The sequence below is a fragment of the Narcine bancroftii genome, chromosome 3 (genome assembly GCF_036971445.1).
Source record: "Narcine bancroftii isolate sNarBan1 chromosome 3, sNarBan1.hap1, whole genome shotgun sequence".
Taxonomy (NCBI): domain Eukaryota; kingdom Metazoa; phylum Chordata; class Chondrichthyes; order Torpediniformes; family Narcinidae; genus Narcine; species Narcine bancroftii.
In genome coordinates this window covers 331,621,977-331,640,388 of record NC_091471.1, presented here as the reverse complement: position 1 = coordinate 331,640,388, position 18,412 = coordinate 331,621,977, and the positions used below count along the sequence as shown (strand labels likewise).

The 18,412-nt window shown below is 48.5% G+C and overlaps 1 protein-coding gene across 5 annotated transcripts in view; it reads right to left on the bottom strand.

Annotated features, from left to right (window-relative positions):
* Nucleotides 1–18,412, bottom strand: part of LOC138759219 (ras-related protein Rab-37-like) — a 216,775-nt gene that overhangs the window by 24,782 nt on the left and 173,581 nt on the right. For all 5 annotated transcript variants that reach the window (XM_069929299.1, XM_069929301.1, XM_069929300.1 and 2 more), the window contains one exon: nucleotides 424–465. In XM_069929299.1, coding sequence (XP_069785400.1) covers nucleotides 424–465 — 42 coding nt within the window. The remainder of the gene's footprint in view (nucleotides 1–423; nucleotides 466–18,412) is intronic.

Genomic DNA, 18,412 nt, shown 5'->3' with positions numbered 1-18,412 from the left:
TATTCCTGGGAATTTGTACGTGTGTTGGGTCCTGGAAATTTGTGAGAGTATTCCTTTATTGTCTTTTAGACGTACAACACGGTAACAGGCCCTTTCGGCCCACGAGCCCGTGTTGCCCAATTTACACCCAAATGACCTACAAACCCTGGCACATTTTGAACGGTGAGAGGAAACCGGAGCACCCGGGGAAAACCCACACAGATGCGGGGAGAAGGTACCCTGGTCCCGATCACTGGCGCTCTAACAGTGTTGCACCAACTACCCCTTTGTGTGGATGAATTCACATAACCAATGAGATATCATGGGGAATGGGAACAGTCATGATTGAAGGGGTTGTGTGTGTGGGGGGGGTAGCTGGGGGTGGGGGGGGGTTTACTGTCTAGCAGTTTACACTCACTCCAGCTGCTTGGACAGTGCACTGACCTGTAACTTGACCTTGACCCCATCCACAACCACCACCTTATTCTGCAAAACAAGAAGCACTTGTTAGTATTGAGAAGACAAGGAACAGAAGGAGGCATGGTTGTCGGAGACTGGTGGCCGTCCATGTACACCAGGCTTGCATCTCATGGCATCAGCCAGCTTGAACCTTTGATGCCTTTGCTCCATGCTCTCAGTGTTTGTACCGAAGCAACGGTTGCTCATTCAATGGAGAACAGGTCGTGGGAAATTATATTCATAGAAACACAGAAGATAGGAGCAGGACTAGGTCATTCAGCCCTTCGAGCCTGCTCCGCCATTCAATGAGATCATGGCTGATCTTAAAGTTCAGTACCCCATCCCCGCCTTCTCTCCGTAACCCCTCCCCCCATTTCCACTACTCCATTTCCTTTCAACTCATGCGTCACTTTCCTGTAAATTCTACAGGGGTGCAGCCAAAGAGCCGGTAATCCAACATCCGATAGTTTGGATGCCCTGCCAGGTTGGGGTCCAGCCCATTCCTTGGTCTGGTGGCTTAGAAAACATGGACTGGGGACTGGACCAGGGAGTGGGGGGGGGGGGCTAACATTGTGGCCAGAGCTGGAGTTGGGGTGCTCGTCAAGACTGGATGGTTTGGGGCCCTTTAAATATACTGGGTTGGCTGGAAAACATAACATACCACTGTGTAACCTAAAAAAAGGAAATAAAAGCATGTTTGGGCATCAATCATAAACCTACAGAGCACAGTAATGGGCCACTCAGCCCAACCCACCCATGCTGACCAAGGTGGCCTGAGCCATTGGCCTGCATTTCTCTCCCTAGGCATGTACCTGCTCCCATGCCTTTTAAACATTGACTCTACCACTTCCTCAGACCTCAGTGCATGAAAATCTCACCGCTCCATTCGCTTTAAATCTTTCCGCTCTCACCTTTCAATATCCTGTAGTCTGGAATATCTGATGGAGCAATGTGCTAGATCACTGCACTCTGGAGAATTCCATGCCCAATAGCCTTTGACGGAAGCTTACCTGTTGCCTCAAATGACACGAGCTTTGTTTGGTTCACCGCCAGGAGTGTCGGTGTTAACGTAGAACATTACAGCACAGCACAGGCCCATCAGCCTACAACGTTGTCCTCACCTATGTAAACCTACCCCACAACAATCTCTTTTTTCTCTCTATCTCCCATCCATATCCCTCTATTTGTCTTACAATCTGCGTGCCTGTCTAAGATTCGGTTGAACGTTCCCCCCACCACCACCATCCCCGGCAACGCACGCTAGGCACCCCCACTGCTCTTTGATGAAAAGACATACCCCTGGTGTCTCCCCTAAATTTTCCTGTATTTACATTAAGCAAATGTCCTCTGATATTTGCCATGGAAGACCCGGGAAAAAGGCGCTAGTTTCCCACCATGCCTATGCCCCTCAGAACCTTCCGTCCTTTGTCACTCCAAAGAGAAAAGCCACAGCTCAGTCAACCCGGCTTCAAAAGACATGTTCTCCAATCCAGGCCACATCCTGGTAAAGTTTCCTCGGCTCTTTGCTTTGTAGTTGTGGGCGTAGTTCCAGCACAGGTAAAATTCAACATCACAGCAATTAAGGCCCCCACTTCTCCGTCGAGCTGTGTGCGCTCTGTGCTTTTCAAGCAGCATCACCAGTAAAACAGCCCTACCCCGTGATCAGCCCAATGAGTGCACCTGTTTTCTTTTAGGCCTCTGTAAACCAGGACCCTGACACTATTGGTGAACTTGATAAACACTTCTCAGCAATTTTTTTTTCCTTTGAAGGGAGGGGATTGCTCTATTCCACGCAGGGCCAGTTTTTAAATCTTGACATGGGGAGAACGTACCAATTCTTTACAGACAGCTCAGGATTAGAGCCAAGACCCAATCGCTGGCGCTGTTAACAGCTTTGTGTCAACTGTACTGCACTAGTCCACTAACTTTACAAGCATTCGTCCAACCACAATACACTTGGGCAGGAAAATGCCCCTCACTGGGGAAGGTACCATTCAGTAAATGTAAACATTAGCTTCACAAAGTTGCAGTCCTGATTCCCAAATCCCTTCCACCTTTTATTCTGGCTTTAGTCCTCTCCCCTCCCAATCCTGATGAAGGGTTTTCGACCTGAAACATTGTCTATTAGAACTATAGAACATTACAGAAGTAGGCCTCTTCGGGCCTTCTAGTCTGTGCCGACCCATTTTTCTGTCTAGTCCCACTGACCTGCACCCAGTCCATAGCCCTCCATACCCCTTCCATCCATGTACCCGTCCAAATTCCTCTTAAATGTTCAAACTGAGCCCGCAGTCACCACTTCTGCTGGCAGCTCGTTCCACACACCCCCCCCCCCCACCACTCTCTGTGGGAAGTTGGTCCACCTGAACGTTGCCCCTTTTAATTCATGTCTACCACAGCTGCTGCCTGACCCATTGAGTTCTTCCAGCACTTTGTGTGTTGCTTCAGTTTTCCTGCATCTGAACTCCCTCCTGCTAAACCTCTAGCAAAGCCTATTGTCCAGTTAGGCCAAGATCCTTCGAGATGAGATCTTTAATTGGGCCCCAGCACACTGATGCCCAATAGAACATTAAAAAAAATTCAGACAGCACAGAAACAGGCCCTTTCGGCCCATGAGCCCAATTGTACCCCATTCACCTACAACCCCCGGTATGTTTCAAACTGCAGGAGGAAACCGGAGCCCCCCCATCCCGGTAAAAACCTCCAGAGACATGGGGAGAATGTACAAACTCCTTACGGACAGCACGGGATTTGAACCCCGGTCCCGGTCACTGGTGCTGTAACAGTGTTGCGCTGTCCATGCCGCCCCTAAAACATTGCGGTCAGTGTTTCTCTATCTCAGTCCAGGGCTTTTGCTGAGCAGCTCGATCCCAGGGCAATGGCACCTTCCTTTCTCCTTCACTTTGTTCCATTCCAGGTCATCTCCTCAACTGGTTTTCAATCTTTGAGCTGACCCACTCTATTTATCGGTCTCTAGGTCAGAGCAGTGGGTGCAATGGGTAGTGCTGAGGCTCCAGGGCAGAGCGCACTCAGGTTTGATGCAGTCCTTGGGAGCCAGAGGCCCTCTTTCTTCTTCCCATCATGTATGGGTTGGTGGTTCAGTGGGCTCTGCAAATTGCTCCTTGTGCATGGGCGAGCGGGTGGAGAACAGAGGGAGCAGATGAGCATTTGGGAAAAGAAATGGGGCACAGCAGACAGCGTGGAGGATGGACTGAATGACCTCCTCTTGGCAGTCTTACATTGGGAACCCTTTAAGGCCCTTCCAAAAATGTCAAGTTTCAAGTTTATTATCATCTGACTGTACATATTCACCCAGACGAAACAGTGGTTCCCCAGGCCATGGTACACACAGCATGTAATAGTCACATATATATGTACAGATAAAATATAAAATAAATATGTATAAATAGTTTGGAATAATAATATCCTGCAACACACAATGTGCTGGAGAAACTCAACGTCCATAGGATGTAAAAGGTAACAAACATTTTGGGCCTGAGCCCCTTCTCAGGCCAAGTCCTTCTGTTTTCCTCTGGCGAAAAGGTGTGGATGCAATGGAATCAAAAGTCATGCAGCGAGGAAACAGGCCCTTCGGCCCAACTTACCCATGTCGGCCAAAATGTCTCACCCACCCACCGGCCTGCGTTTGGCCCTTATCCATGTGTCCATCCAAATGGTTAGTGGGATGGACTCCATGAATGTAAAAAAAGGCTTTGCACTCTTCTCCTTTGGGTGAAAAACAAATATGACACTGCAAATGTGATAAGATATCTCTCTCTCTCTTTTATAGTAAATAACATCTCTTTTGGGTCAGAGAGATAAAGAACCATAGGAGTATTGCAGTGGAGAACGGATTGTGGTGAAGTTACATTGAAATCCACACAGAAAAAGTAGAGCCAAAGATAAGAACACAGAACATTATTGCACAGTACAGGCCCTTCAGCCCTCTATGCTGTGCTGACCTATGTAATCTTACCCCACAACAATTGTCAACGTACTATTACAAGATCATGCTTCTGTTCTTTCTCTCTCTCCTCCATTTCTGCCTGCCTTACTGCTTCCCATTCGGCTTTCCTTTCTGCCTCTCTTTTTTCCTCTAACTAGTTTTCTCAAAGCCAACTTTACTTCCTCTGAAGTTTTCTCCTTTGTAAACTGTTCTAATGCAGCTTCTTCAAATACCCCCTTTCCTACATCATGCTTAACAATCTTTCGGGCAATTTCCTTTTTTTTCATCCCAGTTCTTACTGTAAGAAGTTTTAACTTGCCAACTATAACCATCAGTTCTGACTTTTTAGCCATTTTTAAGTTAACCACTGAAGGGTTCGCTATGAACTGGTCAATATTCATAGCTGCTGGGTTTTCTGCTGGTGATTTATACACTCACCGTTTATTTTTAATTTCAAGCTGGAGGTTGAGTCAAACTCAGACGACCGTTAACTAAGTACAAGTCAATCACCCCTAAAGCTTCCAAATTGGTTTGATCCCGGACGATTTCCCCAAATTATATTACAAGATCAAACCAGCAACCACAAAGAAGGCACATCACACAGGGGTAAAGATGAACAATTACTTTAACAACAAAAATTCACCTTCAAACTTTAATTCAAAATCCCCCCTTTTGTAACAATGCCCACTGGTTACTATGCAAATCTCTATAACAGAGTAAAACTAATAAATTCCTCAGCCTAAATATAACACACATTATCAAAGTCTAAGCTACACTTCCAACCAGCCCACAGAAAAACTTAAGACACAAAACAAACACAAAACACACAAGGTTCACAAAACTTCGATGTCAACCGAAGCAAAGATCATAAACAAAATTCAGTTTGTTTGGTAAACTGAAGCCAAAAGATCTTTGAGAGAGAGAGAGAAAGAGAGAGCACAAAATTCGAAGTTGTCTTGTGTTGCTGCAGAGAGAGGAACCACTTTGGTCCAGATCCTTCTGGCAGCCTTCGGAATGTTCATCCTTTTTAAAATGCCCAACATTCTAAACTGTCTTCCAGACCATGCCTCATGCTCTGGGCCACCTTCCACTCCACAGGACCACCCAGTGGTGGTTTATCGTCCAAGTCCAGAAATTTTTAGATCATTTTCTGCACATGCCCAGTCCGTCTCCCACTCTCTCAGCAGTCCATCTTCACCTTGGCTCTTAAATGCAAATGTCACTTTTTAACTTAAAACCACACAACACATAGGTCAATACACAACACAGAACTCTGTAACAGTACTCTCTGGCCCGTGGGAAGAAGCTGTTCCTCAGCCTGGTGGTGCTGGCTCTGATCCTCCTGTATCTCTTCCCCGATGGGAGCAGCTGGAAGATGGTGTGTGCAGGGTGGAAGGGGGTCCTCAATGATTTTGCGCGCCCTCTTCAGATCCTGGTAGATCACTTCAATTGGGGGGGGGGGGGAGACTCCAGTCATCCTCTCTGTTACTCCTGTGGATTGACCTCCAATCCAGTAACCATACCACATTGTGATTCAGCCGGCCAGGATGCTGTTATTAGAACTCCTGTAGAAGGTTGAGAGAATGGTGGCCAGTAGCCTTGCCCACTTCAGTCTTCTCAGGAAGTGCAGTCATTGTTGCCCCTTCCTGATAAGTGAGGAGGTGTTGAGTGTCCATGATAGGTCACTGGTTAAGTGAACTCCAGGGGACGTGGTGCTCTCCACTCTCCCTACTACAGAGTCGTTGATGTGTAGTGGAGAGTGGTCGTTCCTGGTCCTCCTGAAGTCCATGATCATCTCCTTCATCCTGTCCATGTTGCAACTCAGCTTGTTACTCTCGTACCATTTCACGAGATTCTCCAACTCTTCTGTGCGGCACAACTCATCACTGTTGTTGATGAGGCCGACAACTGCTGTGTCCTCTGCAAACCCGTTGGCACTGTTGGAGCTGGATCCAGTGATGCAGTCGTGGGTCAGTCGTGTGAAGAGGAGCGGGATGAGCCCCAAGGAGCGCCAGAGGCCAAAGTGACCGTGCTTGACCCAGACAGACTGTGATCTTTCCATGAGAAAGGTCAGGTTCCTGCCTGCACAGAGCCGCCAGCAATAGGACCGGGCGGTGGCCAGTGCTGAGTCTGCTTGCCCGGATCTGCACCCGCGGCAGAGTTGCCATTACAGCAGCTTCAGCGGGTGCCACCTTTTGGGGTTTGGGTAAGTTGGTTCATTAGTCACATGGGTGCATTTGGGCGCAGAGGCCCATGGATCAGAAGGGGCTGCAACTCTAAATAGCCGGCCCCCATCCTGGGAGTTGGATGTTAGAATGATTATGCAGTTGTACACATCATACCAATCAGTCTTTGTAAACCAGTGTCCAAAGGTCTGACACCTGAGGTAAGAAAAAGCTTCTTGGTTAGACCGTTGAAGCAATCATCAGGGGTGACACGGTTGGCACAAGGCCTTTACAGCGTCAGGGATTGGGACCAGGGTTTGAATCCCGCACTGTAAGGAGCTGGTACGTTCTCCCCTGTCTGCGTGGGGTTTCCCTGGAGGGAAGCATCCGGATTCCTCCCACCGTTCAAAACGTACCGGGGGCTGTGGGTCATTGGGGTGTAATTGGGTGGCACGGACTTGTGGGCTGAAATGGGTGTTACCCTGGTGTATGTCTAAATTTCAAAATTTTAAATCACTTTGTTTCTCTCATTCATCAACCTCGCAATCACATAACCTATCCCAAAATATTCATTTCTGAAATCTATACCTAATTTGAATTTGAAAGCATCATTATTAATTGATTCTGCTGCCTCCCTTGGAAGCATGTTCGAAAGATTGGCCTTTCACTCACTTGGAATTTATTTCTGCAGATTAGCTTTGAATTTAACCTCTTCATCACAGACTTTGATTCCATTGTTCCAGTTGAGGTAACAAATAAGTTTAATTTTCTTCATGCTCAAAGTTAAATGCCGTAAGAACTAGCCAGGCCCTCAAGTCTGTCCCACCATTCAGTAAGATCATGGCTCTGTATTAACACCATTCTCCCGCTCTCTCCCTTTCCCTCATTTCAACTGTTTTCACCAGGGACTGGCTCCACCGTTGTCTGGGCCATAAAGATTCTTTGTCTTCGATGGGCACCACTGATTTGAAAACAATGAAATCTGCTCCTACTTATTCCCCCACCCCAGGAAATATCCAGAATCAGAGACCGTTGTTTTAAAATATTTCTCCTGGGGGGAAATATCCTTTCAGCATTCATCTCATTAATCCCAGGCAGAATCTTGAATGCTTTCCGAGTCCATCTGCTCGACCCATCTTCACATATCATTGCATGATTCGAAACAGTAAAACCCTCTCCATACAGGCCTCCAAGGCAACTAAAGCCTTTAAATCTGTATGCAAAATCTGGCTGCAAAAAAAACCCTCCCAGTTTAATATTCCACATACATTTCACAATCAACGCCAACATTTGCCCTCATTTTCTAATACCTATATATGCCAAACCTTTGATATTTTATGCACTGGGGATTTGGTCATTACTTCACAATCATCTGTTTTTATCATCCCTCCTTCCAAAGTGGATAATCTCATATTTCCCCACATTGCACTCGATCGGCCAACTTCTTGCCCAGTTAGTTAACCCATCTCTTCCCCTTCGCAGTCTCTGCACGTTAACAAATTTGCCCGGAGCTCTCTTCATCCCTTCATCTATTGGTAGCTCAGTCTTTTCCTTGATACATAATTCCTGCTCCCGAAATTGTATCGCTCCTGCCATATTGCGCCAGGAATTTCCATGGCATTTTTTTGATACCAACTGTGGTAATTTCACAATTGGCCCTCTGGCTGCTGGGCTTCCCACTAACCTTCCACCACTGGGCAGATAAAGGGAGAGATTCTCAAGGGAATCCCAGGCATCTTTGCCAGTCTGATATTTTAACCTTGCCTGGATCATATGCTCTGTCTCAGTTGGATATTGTCAACCTTCTTCATCGGAGAAATTTCTGTGATCTGGGCTGAATAGGCTGGAGAAGACGCTTCCAATAGTGGGAGAGTCAAGAGACCACAGCCTCAGAATAAAAGGACGTCCCTTTAGAACAGAGATCAAGAAAAATGTCTTCGCACAGAGGGTGGTGAGTCTGTGGAATTCATTGCCACAAATGGCTGTGGAGGCCAAGTCATTGGGTATATTTTGAGAGACTGGTTTCTATCACATTTGAAATCCTGTTTGCCCATCACCCCAGTCTCTCATCAATTTGCCTATTGCACCAACAGGTCGACTGAGGGTGCCATCTCCATGGCACTTCACTCTGCCCTGACCCACCTGGACAGCCCCAACCCTTGCATCAGAATGCTGTTTGTTGACTTTAGTTCGGCATTCAATACTGGGATCAGAGATGGAGTCACCATCTCAGAGGACTTGTCCTGGACCCCAACTCACTGATGCCATCGTGAAGAGCGCAGGTCAGTGCCTCTACTTAGGAGCTTGAGGAGGTTTAGAATGCCATTTGAAACCTTGGCAAACTTCCACAGATGTGTAAGGCCAAGAGTGCTGACACATGGGGGTGGAAAGGTCATGACATAGCCCAATACATCACAGGCAAAAGTCCCCCACCATCTACAGGGAGAGCAGCAGTAGACATCAAGGACCCTCACCATGCTCTGTTCTCGCTGCTGCTGTCAGAAAAGAGGTCTCGGTGCCACGAGACTCGCACCACCAGGTTCAGAAACAGCTGCTCCACCTCCACCATCAAACTCCTCAATGACAAACTCAATCAGGGCTTGAGCTTTTCTCATTATTTATTACTGAATATTTATATTTCTGTATTTGCTGTCAGTCTGTTTACAGTTCTTGGAGATTACAGCAGAAATTTGAATGGCAGAGCTGACATGATGGGCTGAATGGTCCGATTCTGCTTCTATGCTCTTTGAGATCACTTACAGAGAGAGCAGAGGAAGTGTAGATTTTGATTGCTTTTCTGGAAAGAACTGTTACGGATTTAACCTTTTGTAATCCCTGCAGTGTGATTCAGTGAATCGATTAAAGAGAGTTGAAGTGAATAGTTTGCTCATCAAAATGCTACAATTTTCATAAGGGCGCTGAGGATTAATGTCCCATTTATAGCTCCCCATCTAATTGCGCCATTAAGTTCCAAGTGGCATTTAACAGCATATAAAAGTGTACAGAGATCACACAGTGAACATGAGCTAACGGCAGACTCTCTTACACAGTTCATTTGCTACGTTGAGTTAATTCGAATGCAGTACCATGGATGTAGACAAACGCTGTTAACCCCTTCTCCAACACAGCTTCTAAATTCTGAGCAGCAAAGACTGACGTAATTGTCCACCAATGGTTCTTAACATTTTTCTTCCCACTCACATCCCACTTCAAGTATTCCCTGTGCCTTCGGTGCTTCTGTGATTGGTAAGGTGGGATGTGGGTGGAAAGAAAAATATTTGAGAACCACTGTTTTAATCGTACCTCATGTGCACAGTTTCAGAACTCCGAAGAAAATGTCAATTTTTCTCAAGCAAAATATTTCAGTAACAATTGGGTCCAGAGCAGTGATTCTCAACCTTCCCTTCCCACTCACATCCCACCTTAAGCAATCCCTTACGAATCACAGAGCGCCGATGGCAGGGGGATTACTTGAAGTGTGAGTGGAAAGAAAAAGGTTGAGAATCACTGTTGTACAATGTTCTTCCAGCATCAAGGTATCAAAATCATTTTATGATCCTTTACTCTGTAGAGGGATCACTCCATAAATGCAAGAAATTGGAGTTATCACAAGTAATGATGTGGCCGTCACTGGGTTTTTGGTCAGTGGGTACTTCTGAAGACTGTCATATTGAGAAAGCTATCGTCCTCTTCTCAGAAACAATGCCATGAGAAGTCTTCCACATCTATCTGCTATGGTGGCCAAAGCTTGGCTTGATGTCTCATTGAAATGGTGGCACCTCCAACTGTAATCCACTGAGGTATGAGCCGAGGATCATCCTTCAGCCTAACTCATCCATGACGACATAGCTGTCGATCTGATCTAGTCCCATTTTCCCACGTTTCCCTCTCAACTTTTCCTAACCACGTACCTGTCTAAATAGAATGCTACAGCAAATTCAGCCCCTCTAGTTTGTGCCCACCATCACCTCCCTAGCCCCATTGACCTGCTCCCATTCCAAAACCCTCTAGTCCTCTCCCATCCATGTATCTATCCAATTTACTCTTAAAGCACATGATTGAGCCCTCACTCACCATATCAGATGGCAGCTCCTTCCACACTCCCGCCACTCTCTGAGTGAAGAACTTTCCACTAATGCTACCCCTAAACCTTTCCCCGTCAGCTACAAACTATGGCTTCTCGTATTTATTCCCCCCCCCCCCCCACCATCTAAGTGGAAAAAGCCTATTCGTATCCACTATGTCTATACCTCTCAAAATCTTGTAAACCTCTATCAAATCTCCCCTCTTTCTTCTACACTTCAAGGAATAATGTCCTAACCTGTTTAATATTATCCTATAACTCAAGTCCTGAAGACCCGGCAACATCCTAGTAAATCTTCTCTGCGCTATTTAAATCTTACTGATACCCTTCCAGTAGTTAGATGACCAGAACTGCACACAATACTCCAAATTTGGCCTCACCACATTCTAACATTGTAATTATTCCTGCCTCTACTACTTCATCTGACATATACCCACCACCCTCTGTGTGAAAAAGTTGTTCCTGGGTCCTTTTAAATCTTTCTCCTCTCACCTTAAATCTGTGCCCTCAATTTTAGACTCCCCTACCCTGGGAGAAAGAACACCACATTGTCAGCCTCCTACACTCCAGGGTAAAATTTCCCAGCTGATCCATCGTCTCCTAATAACTCCAGCTATTCAATTCCAGTTGCATCTTCATTAATCTTTTTCACCAATCCACAAGTTTCGACTCGGTCTGAATCCTACAGAAGGGCTCAGGCCTGGAACGACAGCTGCCTTTTACCTCCCGTGTATGGTTGTGTTACTTTCTCCAGCGCTTTTGTGAACTGCACCAAACCCCGGCATCTCCAGAGTTTCTTGTTTACCACAAAGCCTGGCTACTGTCGTCAAGCTTAGGAGTCATGGAATGGAACAACACAGAAGTAGGCCACTCAGCCCATTGTATCCACACTGACATCATGGATTATCTCAACCTTTTTTCTTCCCACTCACATCCACTTTAAGTATTCCCTGTGCTATTGGTGCTCTGTGATTAGTAAGAGATTGCTTAAGGTGGAATTGTAGCAGCAACTACGATGAAGAAAGCTTACGACCACCACGTTGGAGGTTCTCAACGACTTTTTTATTCAAATCTCCCGTGCGCCCCTTTAAGGGCAGCATGAGCACCGCCCCCGCGCAGGCAGTGATGTCATCACGGCTGCCTGAGGCATGTGCTGAGCTAAAGCCACGAGGCAAGAAGGTCCCCTGACGGCGCCATCTTCTCATGGCTTCCCCGCCACACAGCGGTACAAGCAGGGCCGGTTTGCTACGAGAATGTGCGCTGCCACACAACCCCCACCCCCCAGAACTGGCTTACGCATCCCACCACTTGGGCGGACGGCCTCGGTGCTTGGGCTGAGCCATTTGAACCGGTTGAGTGAGGTCCAGGTGTGCCGCCTTGAGGCGGTCTACTGTAAACAGTTCACTTTTACTCCCAATGTTCAATGTGAAGGTCTTGCCGGACTGCTGCAGGACTCTATAGAGACCTTCATAAGAGCGCTGCAGGGGTGCAGTGTGTGGGCCGTGCCGGACAAAGATGAATTCGGCCGAATCCAGCTCTTTGGGCAATCGGGCTGATCGGGGGAGGCGGGGGAGCCAGCGAGGCGAGTTTGTTGCGAAGATCTGCCAAAAGGGTTGGGTGGTTGGTCGTGAATCTGTTTCCAAGCCAAATAACTCACCAGGTAGCGAAAGTGGCGTGCCGTACACCAACTCTGCAAACGATACCTGCAGATCCTCCTTTGGAGCTGTCCTTATGCCGATGAGGACCCAGGGCAACTCGACTGCACAGGTAGGCCATGAGGGCCAACTTCAGATGGCAGTGAAATCGCTCCACCAGGCCATTAGCTTGGGGATGATACGCCATGGTGTGGTGGAGCTTAACCCCCAGCAGGCTCGCCAACTGTGTCCAGAGGGCAGAGGTGAACTGGACGCCTCTGTCGCTGGTGATGTGCACCAGGACTCCGAACCTGGCAATCCAGTGAGCAAGCAAGTTCCTGGCACACATTTTGGCAGGTGTCCTTGATGGGGATGGCTTCCAACCATTTTATGGTCCAGTCGACCACCGTCAGCAGGTAGCACGCCTCCCTAGATATCAACATGTATGTGCTGGAACCTTTTGACCGCCGGGTCAAACTGTTGAATCGGGGCCTTCGTATGTCGGTGGACCTTGGAGGTCTGGCACTGCGTGCAGTTCCTTGCCATTTGGGCTACCTCCTTCTTGAGCCTGTGCCACACAAACCACTCTGCACCATCCGCACCGATGTCTTGACCGAGGGGTGCTAGATTGTGGACCATGCTGAAGGCCCGCGACCTCCACTGCGGCGGGACTACCAGGCACGGCGAACTGGTGGAAACGTCACAGAACAGCATGTCTGGGCTGCCTGGCAAATGGATATCCTGGAGGCGGAGCCCCGTAATGGCGGTAAAGAGGGCCTGCGTTTCTGTGTCTTCCCTCTGTGCCTGCGCCAACTGGGTGTAGGTTAGGCCAGGGGCGAGGCTGTGGATTGTAGGTCAAGAAAGCGTATCTGCCACAACATTATCTCTACCTGCCCGGTGCCGGATGTCGGTGGTGAACTCCGACATGTAGGAGAGGTGGCGCTGCTGGCAAGCTGACCAGAGATCTTTGGCCATCGTGAGGCCCTGTGTGAGTGGCTTGTGATCGGTGAACGTGGTGAACAGCCTGCCCTCCAGGAAGTACCGGAAGTGTCGAATGGCCAGGTACAAGGCCAGAAGCTGGTCGAAGGCGCTGTACTTGAGTTCCGGAGGTCGAAGGTGCCTGCTAAAGAAAGCCAGTGGGCACCACTGGCCATCAACCCACTGCTCCAATACACCCCCAATGACCATGGCCAAGGCATCTACCGATAGCGCGGTGTGGGCCTCTGGGCACGGGTGGGCCAATAATGTGGCACTCGCCAGCGTGTCCTTTGTTGCTGTGAAGGCTCCCTCCGCCTCTTCCAACCAAACCAGGACTTTTGCAGCGATCATCGAGAATAACGGCCTCATGATGCGGGCTGCACCGGGGATGAACCAATGGTAAAAGTTCACCATACTGGCAAACTCTTACAGGTCCTTGAGGGTGGTGGGTTTTGGAAACTGACGCACGGCCATGACTTTTTCTGGTGCCGGAGCAGCTCCGGCCACCGAGATGGTGTGTCCCAGGAACTACAGCGTCCGCTTGCCAAACTGGCATGACCATGTTGACCGTGAGGCCAAACTCTGCCAAACGGGCAAACAGGGTGCAGAGATGAACTTTGTGCTCCTCGTGGTCACGGCTGGCAATAAGAATGTCATCGAGGTATATGAACACAAAGTCCAGGTCCCTGCCCACTGTGTCCATCAGGCGCTGGAAAGTCTGGGCCACGTTTTTAAGTCCGAATGGCATCCGTAAGAATTCAAACTGCCCGAACAGGATGACGATCGCGGTCTTACCGATATCTTCAGGATGGACCGGGATCTGATGGTAGCCCTGTACCAGGTCAACTTTCGAGCAGACCTGGGCACCATGCAGGTTTGCTGTGAAGTCTTGAATGTGCAGGATGGGATACCAGTCCGGCATAGTCATGTCATTCAGGCACTGATAATCCTCGCAGGGTCGCGATCCCCCGGAAGACTTGGGGACCATATGGAGAAGGGAGGCCTAGGGACTGTCAGACCAGTGGATGATCCCCAACTCCTGCAGGCAGGAGAACTCCTCTTTGGCCAGCTATAGCTTCTTGGGCGGTAGTCACCTGGCCTTGGCATGCAGTGGGGGGCTTTGCGTGGAGATGTGGTGATAGACCCTGTGCTGGGGCATGGCGGCAGTGAACTGCAGCTGCAGGATGGTGGGGAACTCATCGAGTATGCTGGAATACTCATCCCTGGGAGCGGTGATGGCAGCTATCTCCGGCTTTCAGCCTTCTGTAGCATCGAGCCAGACTGAGTGGCAAGTGTGAGCGTTGACTAGTCGTTTGCCCTTCACATTCACCAGCAGGCCATATGCTCCGAGGAAGTCGGCCCCCAACAGCGCAGTACCCACCGAGGCCAGCACGAACCTCCAGCGGAACTTGTCTTTACCAATCTGGATCTGCGCCTTGCGGGTGCCAAAGGTTTTGATGGCAGAACTGTTGGCTGCCCGCAGGGTGGGACCAAGAGGTCGGGTGAGGGTCTTGAGGGCGGTCAGAGGTAAGACGCTCAGTTCCGCTCTGGTGTCCACCACGAAATGCTGGCCGGTGGATTTATCAGTCACATGCAGGAGACTGTTCACGTGGCCATCCGCCGCAGCCATCAATGGCGACTGGCTGAGTAATTTCCCTGAAAGGTACAGGGCTGCCTGCACTTACGAGCTTGAGCCCCCCAGCGTTGGTGGTAGAAGCACCAGGTGGGGTGGTGCTCCTCTGGCTTGTGCTTGGGAGGGGCTGTGACCAGCTGGGCCTTGGGCAGGTGACCTGAATGAGGGCGGCTTCATTTTCCCTTTTGGTTTGCCAGAGGGTGTCTGCTTGGGCTGCGATTCATCATGGGTCCATGAAGTCCTTGTCCGCCAGCAGGAGCTGAATGTTTTCGGGCATCTGCTCCAAGAAGATCTAGCGGAACAAGAAGCAGAGCTTGTGATCCTCCGCAGCGCCAGCATCTCATCCATCAGGGCCGACAGTGTACTGTCTCCTGGCCCGTATCGATGCAGGAGTCTGGAGGCGCGCTGTTGTGGGGAGAGACCAAATGTGCCAAGAAGGAGGTTTTTGAGGGCAGGGTATTTACCTTTGGCCGGCAGGTCGTGGATTAGGTCGCCCACCCTGGCTGCAGTCTCCTCGTCGAGTACACTCATGACATGGTAAAACATCGTGGCATCTGAAGAAATGTTCCTGAGGTGAAACTGTGCCTCCGCCTGCCCAAACCACGTACATGGGCGATGTGTCCAGAAGGGGGGCAGTTTCACCGCGACAGCATTGATCTCTGTGGGATCCATGCTGGGAGACCAGAAAAACGTCTGGGACTCACCGGGGTCATCAATGTAGTGGCAGCTACGATGAAGGAGACTGACAACCACCATGTTGGAGGTTCTCAAAAACCATTTATGTCAAACTCGCGCATGCCCCTTTCATTACAATGATCGAGGTTCATCTCACGAACTGGAACAAGAAGTCATTGAGCTCGCCATATAGCCACGAGGAAAAGGTGAAGGCCTCAGGCCTGAAACATCGACTGGCTTTTCCTTTGACGTCCATCATTTCTAGCTTCAAGAGCAGTTGTCAAACTGTCAGGCCCTTGAACCTTCCTGAACTAATGTAACCTCACAATTTTTCTTGCACTGCTCAGGTGTGAACATTTATCTATCCTTTTATGTTTATTATTCTATTGTATCTCATGTGGTAATTCAGATCGTATTTATTGGTGGTGCATTTTTTGGACCCCCATAGCACGTGAGAATCCCAGTGCACCACTACATCATACTCGTATATGAAAATAAACTCTTCCCATCACCATTAGGTAAAGGTCATTGACTTTCCCGTTTGCGTTGGTTGACAGATACTTTCCAAAGGTGTCTTGCACTTTTGAGTTAACTAAACTTGTTTGGTGACAAAACATATGTTAAAGTAATGACACATATCAGTTAAATATGTAAGAAAGCTACGGTTGCCTGGGTTTCAGATACACACTTGTTTTTTCTGTCTGTTTGTTTTGGTAAAGGAACAGGTTTTTCAGCAGGTGATTCACGTCATTCAAGTCTGGTTAGAAGATTGATGACAGTGTTTCTCACTGTTTATGATAAATGGGCTGGGATGGTGGAGGAGGGGGGACTTGAAGCCGAGGTTTATTCATCTCTCTTTGTAAGTACTCTGAAAAGGAAGTTCATTTTTAGAAAGACGACCTGTGATCATTTTTTTAAAATTTAGATGTACCAGGCCCTTTCGGCCCATGAGACGATGCTGCCCGATTACATCCAATTAACCTACAACCCCCCCGGTACGTTTTGAACAGTTTTGAAACCAGAGCCCCCGGGGAAAACCCACACAGACACAGGGAGAACGTACAAACTCCTTACAGACAGTGCGGGATTGGAACCCTGGTCCCGATTGCTGGCGCTGTTACAGCGTTGCGCTATCCGCTCCACCAACCGTGCTGAGCGAAAGCTAAGATCTTGTACTGTGTTTGATTGTGTAGACTCCACGAGCAGTACATGATATGATTATGCTGTCGCGGCCCGCAACCGCGGAGATCGGGTAGTAAACAGCAGCATGTCCCTCAACACAGCGAACCGGTGCAGTGGAAAGCTGGACCAGTACAAGACCAGCAGCCCTAAAATGGCGCTGGCCAAGCTGCCCAGCTAACAGATCAATAACAGGCTGGGGAAGAAGGGTGCAAGAATGTTCCTGCCTGCTATAGTTATTCATGCGGCTAATGTCGGCCAATCAAGCAAACAGCGGGAACTCCAACGGTATGAAAGGAGCCTTTCCAGATCTCAGAGCGTAACCTCCCACACTGCGAGGGTGTGTGTTTCTTTGTAGCAGTTGACTACAATGTATGGTACCACAGCCTGGTTTGGTCATTTGAGTGCCCACAAGTGCAGAAGGTAGACAACATGGCTAGGACATCACAGGCTCCCACCTCCCATCCATTGAAGACATCTCATGAAGGCAGCCAACATCATAAAGGACCCCAATCACCCTGGTTACCACCTCTTCTCATTGCTCCCTTTGGGCAGAAGGTACAGAAGCCTGAGGACCTCTGGGTTTGAGAACAGTTTCTTTCCAACGGCTATCAGGCTCTTGAACCTCCACTTACACAGGTAAGAAGGGGATACCACCACAGGACCCTCGCAGTTTCTTTTCTCTTGCTCTAGACCACAATGAATATTGATTTACTTGGTATTTTTTGTATTTATTATCAATTTTTAATTTAATGATAATATTGTAGCTGTTTTGGCTGCAACAAAGAAGAATTTCAGTGCATCTGTGGATTGTACAAAGGGCTTGACAATAAATTCTTCATCTTCTGATCTCATCCCTTGGTGCAGTTTCTTGCTGCTCTCTGAATTAATGATTGATACGACATTCTGAGGCAATCAGCGCCCGCCTGCAAGCAGCTTATCTTCAGAGGTGAACCGCTGCACGCGGCCCGACCAATTCAGTCTGCCTCCAAGACCATCTGTGTGGCCTCGTGGTGACTGGACGACCCAGAGCGGGCAGGCACCGCAGAGGGCCTCCCTTAAGTCGCTGCAGATGAGGACGAATATTGTCTCAGACAGGAGGAGAAGGGAGAGCGAGAAGTGAAAACAGAAGGACTGCCGATGGCATGGATCTGAGCAGAGAGGGGACCGCTGCTCCTTCTAAGTTGAGCGCGTGTGCACACAAAGGAAATTAATGCGTGCACCAACTGAGCGAAGTAGTTCGAAGTGTAGAATAAAATCATAATTAAATCCGTCACTTTGTGGAATGCAATTGTACGATATTAAAACATGCCAATATAGTTTTATTAGCCACGATAATCTTGAAGCAATTTCAAGTTTACAATTTGTCACAGGAAAAAAATTTGCACAACGTCAAAGAATGGAGGGAACATTGGTGGGGACACCTCTTCTAGCACTCTTTCACAAGGAAAAGTGATATGTCATTAGACTGACAATATCGTACAGGTTTAAACCACCTGTAGATATGGTGGAGGGGTTGGTGGTTAAAAAAAAAAATTGGAGAAACCACAGAGCTCCATGCTACAGATGGCAGTGCCCATACTCAACAGCCCAGACCATGAGGGTTGCGGGGTCTGGGGGGGGGGGAGCACCAGAGCAGGAGAACATCCCCCAGCCCGCCCACTCACCCTGCCGAGAATA